Genomic DNA, 13,991 nt, shown 5'->3' with positions numbered 1-13,991 from the left:
CTCTTGTCTCTGGCAACTGCCAATCTTTTGTCTGTTTCTCTGAGTTTGATTTTGTAGATTCCACATGTAAGTTAGAGTATATAATATTTGTCTTCTCCAACTTATTTCCTTTACCAGAATGCCCTCAAGGTCCATCTATGGTGCCCTGGCAAGATTTATTTCTTTTTTTATGGCTGAATGATATTCCATTGTTATATCTACCACATTTCTTTGATTCATTCATCCATAGATGGCCACTTAGGTTACTTCCATAGCTTGGCTATTGTGAATAATGCTGCACTGAACATGGAGGTACAGATATTTTTTTGAGTTAGTATTTTCTTTTCCTCCAGGTAAATACCCAGAATTGGAACTGTTGGATCATATAGTAGTTCTGCTTTTAATTAATTAATTAAAAGTATAGTTGATTTATGGAGAAGGAAATGGCAACCCATCCCAGTATTCTTGCCTGGAGAATTCCATGGACAGAGGAGCCCAGTGGGCTACAGTCTGGGGTCACAAAGAGTTGGACACGACTGAGTGACTAACACATACACACACATACTTGATTTAGAATGTTATGTTAATTTCTGCTGTACGCTAAGTGATTCAGTTATACACATATACATACATATTTTCTTTTTTATTATTCGTTCACATTATGATTTACTATAGAATATTGAGAATAGTTCTCTGTACGTTAGGACCTTTTTGTTTATCCATTCTGTATATAATAATTTACATCTGCTAACCCAAACCTCCCACTCTATCCGTCCCCCAATTTCCCCCTTCCTAGTCAACCACAAGTCTGTTCTGTATGTCTGTGAGTCTGTTTCTAAATCATAGATAGGTTCATTTGTGTCATAATTTAAATTTCACATATAAGTGATATATGGTATTTGTCTTTCTCTATGTGACCGGTTTTGACTTCAATTATTATGATATTTCTAGGTCCATCCATGTTGCTGCAAATGGCATTATTTCATTCTTTGTTATGGCTGAGTAGTATTTTGTTGTATATATGGACCACATCTTCTTTATCCATTCATCTATTGATGGACATTTAGGTTGTTTCTATATCTTGGCTGTTGTGAATGTAATGAACATGGAGGTGCATGTATCTTTTTTAATTATAGTTTTGTCTGGATATATGAACAGGAATAGGATTGCTGGATCAATCAAAATAGGAACAGGATTGGAATAGGATTGTTGTGAATGTAATGAACATGGAGGTGCATGTATCTTTTTTAATTATACCTTTGTCTGGATATATGAACAGGAATAGGATTGCTGGATCAATCAAAAACTAATTCTATTTTTAGTTGTCTGAGGAACTTCCATACTATTTTCTGTAGTGGCTGTACCAACTTACATTCCCATATTCAGAGTAGGAAGGTTCCCATATCTCCATACCCTATCCAGCATTTTTTATTTGTAGACCTCTTGGTTGTTGTTCAGTCACTAAGTCATGTCTGACTCTTTGTGACCCCATGGACTGCAGCATGCCAGGCTTCCCTGTCCTTCACTATCCCCCAGAGTTCGCTCTAACTCATGTCCATTGGGTCGGTGAAGCCATCCAACCGTCTCGCCCTCTGTCACCCCTTCTCCTCCTGCCCTCAGTCCTTCCCAGCCTCAGGGCCTTTTTCAGTGAGTTGGATCTTTGCATCAGGTGGCCAGAGTATTAGAGCTTCAGCTTCAGCATTGGTCCTTCCAATGCATATTTGGGATTGATTTTCTTTAGGATAGACTGATTTGATCTCCTTGCTACCCAGGGGATTCTCAAGAGTCTTCTTCAGCACCACAATTCAAAAGCATCAATTCTTTGGCCTTAGTTTTACGAATGTTTAATTTTAAATCAGCTGTTTCACTCTCCTGTTTCACCCTTATCAATAGCCTCCTTAGTTCCTCTTCACTTTCTGCCATTAGAGTGGTATCATCTGCATACCAGAGGCTGTTGATATATCTCTAGGCTATTTGATTCAACTTGTGAGTCATCCAGCCTGGCATTTTGCATGAGGTACTCTGCATGTAAGTCAAATAAACATGGTGACAGTATAAAACCTTGTCTTACTCCTTTCTCAATTTTGAACCAGTCTGTTGTTCCATGTCCAGTCCTAACTGTTGTGTCTTGACCTGCACACAGATGTATCAGGAGGCAGGTAAGGTGGTCTGGTAGTCCCATCTCTTTTAAGAATTTTCCACAGTTTGTTGTGGTCCACACACTCAAAGGCTTTCATGTAGTAAATGAAGCAGAAGTAGATTTTTGTGTGTGTAATTGCTTTGCTTTTTCTATGATCCAGCAGTTGTTGGCAATTTGATTTCTGGTTGTTCTGCCTTTTCTAAATCCAGCTTGTGCATCTGGAAGTTCTCAGTTCATGTACTGTTGAAGCCTAGCTTGAAGGATTTTGAGCATTACCTTGCTAGCATGTGAAATGAGCACAGGTGTATGGTAGTTAGAACTTTTTTTGGCATTGCCCTTCTTTGGGACTGGAATGAAAAACTGACTTTTGCAGTCCTGTGGTCACTGCTGAGTTTTCCAAATTTGCTGACATATTTAAAGCAGCACTTTCACAGCATCATCTTTTAAGATTTGAAATAGTTCAGCTGGAATTGTATCACCTCCACTAGCTTTGTTCGTAGTAATGTTTCCTAAGGCCCACTTGACTTCATACTCTAGGATGTTTGGTTCTAGATAAATGACCACACCATTGTGGTTATCCAGGTCATTAAGACCTTTTTGTATAGTTTTTCTGTGTACTCTTGGCACCTCTTCTTAATATCTTCTGTTTCTGTTAGGTCCTTACCCTTTCTGTCCTTTATCGTTCCCATCTTTGCATGAAAGATGTATCCCCTTTGTATCTCCAATTTTCTTGAACAGATCTCTAGTCTTACCCATTCTATTGTTTTCCTATATTTCTTTTCACTGTTCACTTAGGAAGGCTTTCTTATCTCTCCTTGCTATTTTCTTGAACTCTGCATTCTGTTGGTGTATCTTTCCCTCTATCCTTTGCCTTTTGCTTCTCTTCTATTCTCAGCTATTTGTAAGGCCTCCTCAGACAACCACTTTACCTCCTTGCATTTGTTTTTCTTGGGGATGGTTTTGGTCATCACCTCCCACTCACTGTTATGAACTTCCATCCATGGTTCTTCAGGCACTCTGTCTACCAGATCTAATCTCTTGAATCTATTTGCCACCTCCACTGTAAAATAACAAGAGCTTTGATTTAGGTCATACCTTAATGGTCTAGTTGTCTCCCCTACTTTCTTTAATTTAAGGCTGAATTTTGCAATAAGGAGTTCATGATCTGAGCCACAGTCAGCTCCGGTTCTTGTTTTGCTAACTATACAGAGCTTTTCTATCTTCAGCTGCAAAGAATATAATTAATCTGATTTTGGTGTTGACCATCTGTTGATGTCCATGTGTAGAGTCATCTCTTGTGTTATTGGGAGAGGGTGTTTGCTATGACCAATGTATTCTCCTGGCCAAACTCTATTAGCCTTTGCCATGCTTCATTTTGTACTCCCAGGCCAAATTTGCCCATTATTGTGGATATCTCTTGACTTCCTACTTTTGCATTATAACCCCCTACAATGAAGAGGACATGTTTTTTGGTGTTAGTTTTAGAAGGTCTTGTAAGTCTTCATAGAACCGTTCAACTTCACTTTCATTGGCATTTGTCATTGGGGCATAGACTTGGATTACTGTAATGTTGCATGGTTTCTCTTGGAAACAAACTGAGATCATTCTGTCATTTTTGAGATTGCACCCAAGTACTGCATTTTGAACTCTTCTGTTGACTGAGGGCTACTCCATTTCTTCTAAGGGATTCTTGCCCACAGTAGTAGATATAATAGTCATCTGAATTAAATTCACCCATTACTGTCCATTTTAGTTCACTGATTCCTAAAATGTTGATGTTCACTCTTGCCATCTCCTGCTTGACCACATCCCAATTTCCTTGATTTACCTAACATGGATCAAGGTTCCTATTCAGTATTGTTCTTTACAGCATCAGACTTTACTTTCACCACCAGACTCATCCACAACTGAACTTCGTTTTCACTTTGGCCTAGCCTCTTCTTTCTGGAGCTATTTCTCTGCCCTTCCCCAGTAGCATTTTGGACACCTATTGACGTGAGGGGCTCATCTCTTGGTGTCATATTTTGTTTGCCTTTTCATACTGTTCATGGGATTCTCACAGCAAGAACACTGAAGTGGCTTGCCATTCCCTTCTCCAGGGGACCAAGACATTTTAATGATGGCCATACCGACCAGGGTGAGGTGGTACCTCACTGTAGTTTTGATTTTCACTGCTCTAATAATTAGCAGTGTTGAGCATCTTTTCATGGGCATATTGGCCATTTGTATGTCTTTTATGGATAAATATGTATTTAGGTCTTCTGCCCGTTTTTTGATTGGGTTGTTTCTTTGTTGAGCTGTAAGAGCTGTTTGTATATTTTGGAAATTAATCCCTTGTCAGTCACATCATTTGCACAATATTTTCACAATTTGTCACAATATTTTGTCCCATTCTATAGGTTGGCTTTTCATTTTGTTTATGGTTCCCTTTGCTGTGCAAAAGTTTGAAAGTTTATTTTTGCTTTTATTTCTATTGCCTTCAGAGACTGACTTAAGAAAATATTGATATGATGTATGTCAGAGAATGTTTTGCCTATGGTCCCTTCTAGGAATTTTATGGTGTCATATCTTAGGTTTAAGTCTTTAAGTCATTTTGAATTTATTTTTGTATATGGTGTGAAAGTGTGTTCTAATTTTATTGGTTTACATGCAGTTGTTCAACTTTCCCAAAACCACTTGCTGAAAAGACTTTGTCTTTCCCATTGTATAGTCTTGCCTCTATTGTCAAAGATTTAATTGTCCATAGGGGAGTGGATTTCTTTCTGGGCTCTCCATTCTGTTCAGTTGGTCCATACTCTGTTTTTGTGCCAATTCCATGCTGTTTTGATTATTGTGCTTTGTAGTATTGTCTGAAGTCTGGAAGGCTTATGCCTCCTGCTTTGCTCTTTTTCTTCAGGATTTCTTTGGCAATTTTGGGGGTCTTTTATGGTTTAATATAAATTTTAGGATTATTTGTTCTAGTTCACTGAAAACGGTTATGGGTAATTTGACAGAAAGAAAGTGAAAGTCGCTCAGTCATGTCTGATTATTTGTGACTGCATGGACTATACAGTCCATGGGATTCTGCAGGCCAAATCACTGGAGTGGGTAGGGATCTCATTAAATACGTGGATTGCTTTGGGTAGTATGACTATTTCAACAATATTAATTCTTCCAATCCACAAGCATGGGGTATCTTTCCACTTCTTTGAATTATCTTCAGTTTCTTTTATTAGCGTTTTATAGTTCTTATAATTCTTTCACCTCTCACCTTCTTGATTAGGTTTATTCCTAAATACTTTATTTTGGTGGGTATGATTTTAAAAAGTATTGTTCTTTTACATTCCCTTAATGATATTTCATTGTTAGTGTAAAGAAATGCTACCAGTTTTTATGTGTTAATCTTATATCCTTCTACCTTGCTGAAATTGTTGATCATTTCTAATAGCTTTTGTGCGGAGTCTTTAGGGCTTTTTCCATATATAGTATCATCATCTGCATATAATGACAATTTTATTTCTTCTCTTCTAACTTGGATATCTTTTATTTTTGTTTTGTTGTCTGATTGCTGTGGCTAGGACTTTCAATACTATTGGAAGAGGTTATGAAAAAACCCAAACTAACTTTTTAACCAACTCAATATTTTGAATAGAAGAGGTGAGAGTGGGTGTCCTTCTCTTGTTCTGTGTTTTAGCAGGAAGGCTTTCAACTTTTCACCATTGAGTATTATATTGACTGTGGTTTGTCATTGATAGTTTTTACTACGTTGACATGTGTTCCTTCTATACCCATTCAGTAAGAGTTTTCATCATGAATGGATGTTGAATTTTGTCAAGTGTTTTTTCATCCATTGGTTTTTGTCTTTTCTTTTGTTGATGTGGTGTATCACACTGATTCATTTGCATATGTATAACCATCCTTGTGAACTTAGGATAAATCCCACTTGGTCATGTTGTATGATCTTTTTTATGTGTTGTTGAATTTGACTTTGCTAATATTTTCTTGAGAGTTTTTGCTATATTCATCTAAGATACTGGCCTGCAATTTTCTTTTTTGGGAGTGTCATTGCATGAATTTGGTATCAGGGTGAGAGTGGCTTCACAGAATGTCTTTGGTAGTGTTCCTTCCTCTTTAATCTTTTGGAAGAATTTGAGAAGGATTGGTGTGAGTTCTTTGTATATCTGGTAGAATTTGCCTGTGAAGTCATCTGGTCCTGTCCTTTTGTTACATATTCTTTTTTTTTTTTTTTTTTTTGGTCTTGACATTTCATTTTATTTAAAATATGCTTGTTTTTTTTTTTTTTAATTTTATTTTATTTTTAAACTTTACATAATTGTATTAGTTTTGCCAAATATCAAAATGAATCCGCCACAGGTATACATGTGTTCCCCATCTTGAACCCTCCTCCCTCCTCCCTCCCCATTCCATCCCTCTGGGTCGTCCCAGTGCACCAGCCCCAAGCATCCAATATCGTGCATCGAACCTGGACTGGCAACTCGTTTCATACATAATATTTTACATGTTTCAATGCCATTCTCCCAAATCTTCCCACCCTCTCCCTCTCTCACAGAGTCCATAAGACTGTTCTATACATCAGTGTCTCTTTTGCTGTCTCGTACACAGGGTTATTGTTACCATCTTTCTAAATTCCATATATATGCGTTAGTATACTGTATTGGTGTTTTTCTTTCTGGCTTACTTCACTCTGTATAATAGGCTCCAGTTTCATCCACCTCATTAGAACTGCTTCAAATGTATTCTTTTTAATGGCTGAGTAGTACTCCATTGTGTATATGTACCACAGCTTTCTTATCCATTCATCTGCTGATGGACATCTAGGTTGCTTCCATGTCCTGGCTATTACAAACAGTGCTGCGATGAACATTGGGGTACATGTGTCTCTTTCCTTTCTGGTTTCCTCAGTGTGTATGCCCAGCAGTGGGATTGCTGGGTCATAAGGCAGTTCTGTTTCCAGTTTTTTAAGGAATCTCCACACTGTTCTCCATAGTGGCTGTACTAGTTTGCATTCCCACCAACAGTGTAAGAGGGTCCCCTTTTCTCCACACCCTCTCCAGCATTTATTACTTGTAGACTTTTGGATCGCAGCCATGCTGACTGGTGTGAAATGGTACCTCATAGTGGTTTTGATTTGCATTTCTCTGATAATGAGTGATGTTGAGCATCTTTTCATGTGTTTGTTAGCCATCTGTATGTCTTCTTTGGAGAAATGTCTATTTAGTTCTTTGGCCCATTTTTTGATTGGGTCATTTATTTTTCTGGAGTTGAGCTGTAGGAGTTGCTTGTATATTCTTGAGATTAGTTGTTTGTCAGTTGCTTCATTTGCTATTATTATCTTCTCCCATTCTGAAGGCTGTCTTTTCACCTTGCTAATAGTTTCCTTTGATGTGCAGAAGCTTTTAAGGTTAATTAGGTCCCATTTGTTTATTTTTGCTTTTATTTCCAATATTCTGGGAGGTGGGTCATAGAGGATCCTGCTGTGATGTATGTCAGAGAGTGTTTTGCCTATGTTCTCCTCTAGGATTTTTATAGTTTCTGGTCTTACGTTGAGATCTTTAATCCATTTTGAGTTTATTTTTGTGTATGGTGTTAGAAAGTGTTCTAGTTTCATTCTTTTACAAGTGGTTGACCAGATTTCCCAGCACCACTTGTTAAAGAGATTGTCTTTAATCCATTGTATATTCTTGCCTCCTTTGTCAAAGATAAGGTGTCCATATGTGTGTGGATTTATCTCTGGGCTTTCTATTTTGTTCCATTGATCTATATTTCTGTCTTTGTGCCAGTACCATACTGTCTTGATAACTGTGGCTTTGTAGTAGAGCCTGAAGTCAGGTAGGTTGCGTTCTCCAGTTCCATTCTTCTTTCTCAAGATCGCTTTGGCTATTCGAGGTTTTTTGTATTTCCATACAAATTGTGAAATTATTTGTTCTAGCTCTGTGAGGAATGCTGTTGGTAGCTTGATAGGGATTGCATTGAATCTATAGATTGCTTTGGGTAGTGTACTCATTTTCACCATATTGATTCTTCCAATCCATGAACATGGTATATTTCTCCATCTGTTAGTGTCCTCTTTGATTTCTTTCACCAGTGTTTTATAGTTTTCTTTAGTTTCTTTAGGTAGATATATTCCTAAGTATTTTATTCTTTCTGTTGCAATGGTGAATGGAATTGTTTCCTTAATTTCTCTTTCTGTTTTCTCATTATTAGTGTATAGGAATGCAAGGGATTTCTGTGTGTTGATTTTATATCCTGCAACTTTACTATAGTCATTGATTAGTTCTAGTAATTTTCTGGTGGAGTCTTTAGGGTTTTCTGTGTAGAGGATCATGTCATCTGCAAACAGTGAGAGCTTTACTTCTTCTTTTCCAATTTGGATTCCTTTTATTTCTTTTTCTGCTCTGATTGCTGTGCCCAAAACTTCCAAAACTATGTTGAATAGCAATGGTGAAAGTGGGCACCCTTGTCTTGTTCCTGACTTTAGAAGAAATGCTTTCAATTTTTCACCATTGAGGAAAATGTTTGCTGTGGGTTTGTCATATATAGCTTTTATTATGTTGAGGTATGTTCCTTCTATTCCTGCTTTCTGGAGAGTTTTTATCATAAATGGATGTTGAGTTTTGTCAGAGGCTTTCTCTGCATCTATTGAGATAATCATATGGTTTTTATTTTTCAATTTGTTAATGTGGTGTATTACATTGATTGATTTGTGGATATTGAAGAATCCTTGCATCCCTGGGATAAAGCCCACTTGGTCATGGTGTATGATCTTTTTAATGTGTTGTTGGATTCTGATTGCTAGAATTTTGTTAAGGATTTTTGCATCTATGTTCATCAGTGATATTGGCCTGTAGTTTTCTTTTTTTGTGGGATCTTTGTCAGGTTTTGGTATTAGGGTGATGGTGGCCTCATAGAATGAGTTTGGAAGTTTACCATCCTCTGCAATTTTCTGGAAGAGTTTCAGCAGGATAGGTGTTAGCTCTTCTCTAAATTTTTGGTAGAATTCAGCTGTGAAACCATCTGAACCTGGGCTTTTGTTTGCTGGAAGATTTTTGATTACAGTTTCAATTTCTGTGCTTGTGATGGGTCTGTTAAGATTTTCTATTTCTTCCTGATCGAGTTTTGGAAAGTTGTACTTTTCTAAGAATTTGTCCATTTCTTCCACGTTGTCCATTTTATTGGCATATAATTGTTGATAGTAGTCTCTTATGATCCTTTGTATTTCTGTGTTGTCTGTTGTGATCTCTCCATTTTCATTTCTAATTTTATTGATTTGATTTTTCTCCCTTTGTTTCTTGATGAGTCTGGCTAATGGTTTGTCGATTTTATTTATCCTTTCAAAGAACCAGCTTTTGGTTTTGTTGATTTTTGCTATGGTCTCTTTTGTTTCTTTTGCATTTATTTCTGCTCTAATTTTTAAGATTTCTTTCCTTCTACTAACCCTGGGGTTCTTCATTTCTTCCTTTTCTAGTTGCTTTAGGTGTAGAGTTAGGTTATTTATTTGACTTTTTTCTTGTTTCCTGAGGTGTGCCTGTATTGCTATGAACTTTCCCCTTAGGACTGCTTTTACCGTGTCCCACAGGTTTTGGGTTGTTGTGTTTTCATTTTCATTCGTTTCTATGCAAATTTTGATTTCTTTTTTGATTTCTTCTGTGATTTGTTGGTTATTCAGCAGCGTGTTGTTCAGCCTCCATATGTTGGAATTTTTAATAGTTTTTCTCTTGTAATTGAGATCTAATCTTACTGCATTGTGGTCAGAAAAGATGCTTGGAATGATTTCTATTTTTTTGAATTTACCAAGGCTAGCTTTATGGCCCAGGATGTGATCTATCCTGGAGAAGGTTCCATGTGCGCTTGAGAAAAAGGTGAAATTCATTGTTTTGGGATGAAATGTCCTACAGATATCAATTAGGTCTAACTGGTCTATTGTATCGTTTCTATTTCATTTCTAGTGATTGGTCTGTTCAAGTTGACAAGCTGATGCAGTGGCTGATGCCTGGTTCTGGTGCCCAGCAGTGGTGGCTCACGCACGCCCTGAGATCATGATGGGAGCAGAGGTGGCTTGTGATCTGTGCTGGAGTCTGCAAGGATGTTTTTCATTTTTGAGAAACCTCCATACTGTTTTCCGTAGTAGCTGCCTGTTTACTACATTCCTTCCAGCAGTGCATGAGGGTTCTCTTTTCTCCAGATCCTTGCCAACACTTGTCTCGTGTCTTTTTAATGTTATCTAACAGGTAGGCTTCCCTGGTGGCTCTGGTAAAAAATCCGCTGGCAGTGCAGGACACCTGGGTTTGATCCCTGGGTTGGGAAGATCCCCTGGAGAAGGAAACAGCTACCCACTCCACTATTCTGGCCTGGAGAATTCCATGGAGAAGTCCATGGGGTCACAAAGAGTTGGACATGACTGAGCGACTTTCAAAAAAAAAAAAATCTAACAGGTATAAATAAGGTGACATCTCACTGTGGTTTTGATTTGCATTTTCCTTATGATTAGTGATGTTGAGCACCTTCTCATAGACCTGTTGGTCATCTGTATGTCTTCTTTGGAAAAATGTTTATTTGGATCCTCTGCTCATTTTTTGACTTTTGTGTGTGTGTGTGTGTGCTGTTGTATGAGTTTTTAAAATATGTTTTAGATATAATCCCTTATCATATATATGTGGTTTACAATTATTCTATTTTCTAGGTTGGATTTTCTTTGTGTTGGTTTCTTGTCCCATGTGCAGAAGCTTTTGGTTTTTAAGGACTGTAGCCCACCAGGCTCCTCTGTGGGGATTCTCCAGGATTGATTTTTGCTTTTGTTGCATTTATTGTTAGTGTCAGATCAAAAAATCATCACCAAGACCAATGTCACAGAGCGTTCCCCTCTGTTTTCTTCTGAGTTTTATTTTTGTAGGCCTTACATTCAACTCTTTAATCTGTTTTGAGTTAATTTTTGTATATGGTGTAAGATAGTGGGTTTAATTTCATTCTTTTGCATGTAGCTGTCCAGTATTCCCAACACCATTTATTGAAGAGACTGCCCTTTCCTCACTGTATATTGTTGGCATCTTTATCAGAAATTAATTGTCCATATATCCAGGGGCTTATTTCTAGGAAGTCTATTCTGTACCATTGATCTGTGTCTGTTACTATGCTAGTACCATACTATTTTAATTTGTTATAGCTAAATAGTTTGAAATCAGGAAGCATGACACCTTCAGCTTTGTTCTTTCTCAAGATTGCTTTGGCTATTCAGTCTTTTGGGGTGCCATACACATTTTAGACTTATGTGTTCTATTTCTGTGGAAAAAAAAATTGACATTTTAATAGCAATTTCATTGACTCTGTAGGTTGCTTTAGTAGTGTTTGTCTCTTTGTGACCCTAAGGACTGTAGCCTGCCAGGCTCCTCTGTCCATGGGGATTCTCCAGGCAAGAATACTGGAGTGGGCTGTCATTCCTCCTCCAGGGGATCTTTCTGACCCAAGGATCGAACCCACACCTCTTAAAGTCTTCCTGCATTGGGGGTGGGTTCTTTATCCCTAGCCTGCTTTGGTTAGTAGGGACATTTTAACAGTATTGAATTTTCAATCTGTGAGCACACAGAATCTCTCTTATTTGTGCCCTCTTCAGTTTCTCTCATTAGTGTCTTACTTTTCAGTGTACAGGTCTTTTACCTCCTTGGTTAAATTTATTCCTAGGTATTTTGCTGTTTTTAGGGCAGTTGTAAAATAATTGATTTCTTAATTTCTCTGATACATTCTTGATTTCCTTAAAATATAACCCAAGTAACTTTTTTCAGGGGGATTTATTTAGCTGATACTCTTATTAAAGTATCAGAATGTGTAGGAACAACTGTCAGGATTTCTGATTTTCTTATTGTGCTTTTCTTTCTGGGACAAGAATAATCCTTTTTTTTTTTTTTTTCCAATGAAGTCATTGAAACCAAAGATATTACATGGTGTCTTAGCCTTCTGGCTAGAACTGCAGCTCTTGACTTGATAAGTCAATGTTATCTTCTAATATCTGTTGTATTAAGGACAGAATAGATAAGATATGTATCTGATATCCTTTCTCCATGTATTTCCATAGTCCTCTTTCTCAAATTAACAATGGCATCTTGGTCTATAACAACTATTTGTTTGTAGTAAAAACCAAACTAACAGGATTATCTATTCACTAATTTATTCCCTTCACATCTGTGGAATGTTCTCTTGAGAAAAATATTACAAAAGGGATCAGATAAAATTCAGAAAATATCACATAACTTCATAGAGAAAGTTTTGTGTAATAGCTCATAGTTGTTAGGAATAAATGCCTAAATCAGGTGTTGGCTATGTCTAGTCAACTGAACTTAATTTGCATTAAGTATTAACTGCACAGGAAAAAAAAAAATTATGAAAGTTCAGCCTTGTCTCTAAAAATTGGCTTTTTTCATGAATAATCAGATTTTATGACATGTTTACTTTTTTTTTGCAACTGCAAAATGTGTTAGGTCTATTTAGGAGAAGCTCATCATCAAGTTAACATAAAAGGAAAATAAAATTTGCTAATGTGTTATAGTTATCAATTTCCAAGTAGATATTTCTTTTAATTAGGTGTTTTATACAACTCTAGTAGAATCTGATGCTCATAATACAGCTGTTAGTATTTGTGAGTTTATTACAACTTGATGGGATGTTGGAATGCCACAAAGACTTATGGGACATAATTTATTACTTTTTATGTACGAGGGAGGTAACTAGGAACATTGTATTGTTACCTCATTTTAATGCTCAAGGACAACTTGTAGGGTTGTCATGATCCTACATAACTATTGTGGAATCTGGGTCAAAGAGTCTTAGGTCACACAGCTAATAAATGTTAGTGCTTAATTCAGTCACAAGGCTGTATAACACCAAAGACCTTTTTACCCCTGAAGCACCCTGACCGTCACCATTAATGGTATTGAGCTTCAAAGACTTGTGGCCATGACCCACAGAAAGTTATATTTGACATCACAGTCCAGTGCTTACATCCATGTATCTACATAATTAAACAAAAGCTTCACAAAAAATTCTTTTATTGACTGTGATACCATGATGTGCTGATATTTTTTCTATCCTATTTTCAAAAAATGGTAGTTGTGATTACCTAAATTGATAAAATGACCCATTACTAGGTTTTCACATGTATTTTGAAAACTCCTAATCTAAAGGCCCTCTTTAGACATCTTGCAGTCTACTATCCAATTATGTAAGTATACGTGTTGAATTACTAACCAATCATATAGGTTACTAGATGTCATCTTAATAATGTATTGCAAATTTGTTTTTTCTCTTTTCTGGTCCTTGGCTATCATAATGAGATCTATATCTTCAGAAAAATTGCCAATATAAAACAATGCCTTATCCCTAAAAAAATAAAATTCAATATAATCAAAGGTGTATATTAGCAGGACAACATGCCCCAGAGCCACCTCAATCTGGGTATGTTGGTCTATGATATGGAGAGCATTGAGTTTTGTCCCCAAAATTAATGTCTTTCTGTGAAACACTTGAAAGTATCAAATACCACCAGGCCACCAAGAATTTAAGTCCAGCTCAAAGGCGTTATTGTGTTCAAGCCTAAGACTATTTCTTCCAGCCTCTCTCTCTCCTCCTTACCCTCAGTCCCTTGCTCTAGTTCTATTTCCTGTTACAAGGTTGATGCTGTAGACCCAAGGATGGCAGAGATTAAAGCCTGGGCTGACAGGCACTGGAACTGATCTCTTCCTTGATTCTTCCTCCACCTCACTATACATTTTTTTAAAGATACTTGCAAAATGTATTATAGTTTTCATGCACATGTGTATACTTTAAAGTCCTTTCTTAGCCAGAATGGTTATTTAAATACTCTAAGATACGCAAATAATTGTTG

General features: G+C 37.0%; 1 protein-coding gene across 4 annotated transcripts in view; it reads left to right on the top strand.

Moving 5' to 3' along the window:
* CFTR (CF transmembrane conductance regulator) overlaps nucleotides 1–13,991 on the top strand; it is a 318,775-nt gene that overhangs the window by 301,724 nt on the left and 3,060 nt on the right. Inside the window, exons 28-29 of one of the 4 annotated variants that reach the window (XR_008717817.1) lie at nucleotides 10,066–10,240; nucleotides 10,348–10,461. The exons of 1 other annotated variant lie outside the window; for it this stretch is intronic. Coding sequence is in view for 2 of the 3 variants with exons in the window: in XM_055590288.1 (XP_055446263.1) it covers nucleotides 10,066–10,094 (29 nt within the window). In the remaining variant the exon portion in view is untranslated. Of the gene's footprint in view, nucleotides 1–10,065; nucleotides 10,462–13,991 lie in introns of those variants that run through there. 2 more of the 4 variants (XM_055590288.1, XM_055590289.1) reach the window with 2 other exon arrangements.

Source organism: Bubalus kerabau, chromosome 8 (genome assembly GCF_029407905.1).
Source record: "Bubalus kerabau isolate K-KA32 ecotype Philippines breed swamp buffalo chromosome 8, PCC_UOA_SB_1v2, whole genome shotgun sequence".
Taxonomy (NCBI): domain Eukaryota; kingdom Metazoa; phylum Chordata; class Mammalia; order Artiodactyla; family Bovidae; genus Bubalus; species Bubalus kerabau.
The sequence above is the reverse complement of the archived record's forward strand: the minus strand, read 5'-3'. Positions and strand labels throughout refer to the sequence as shown.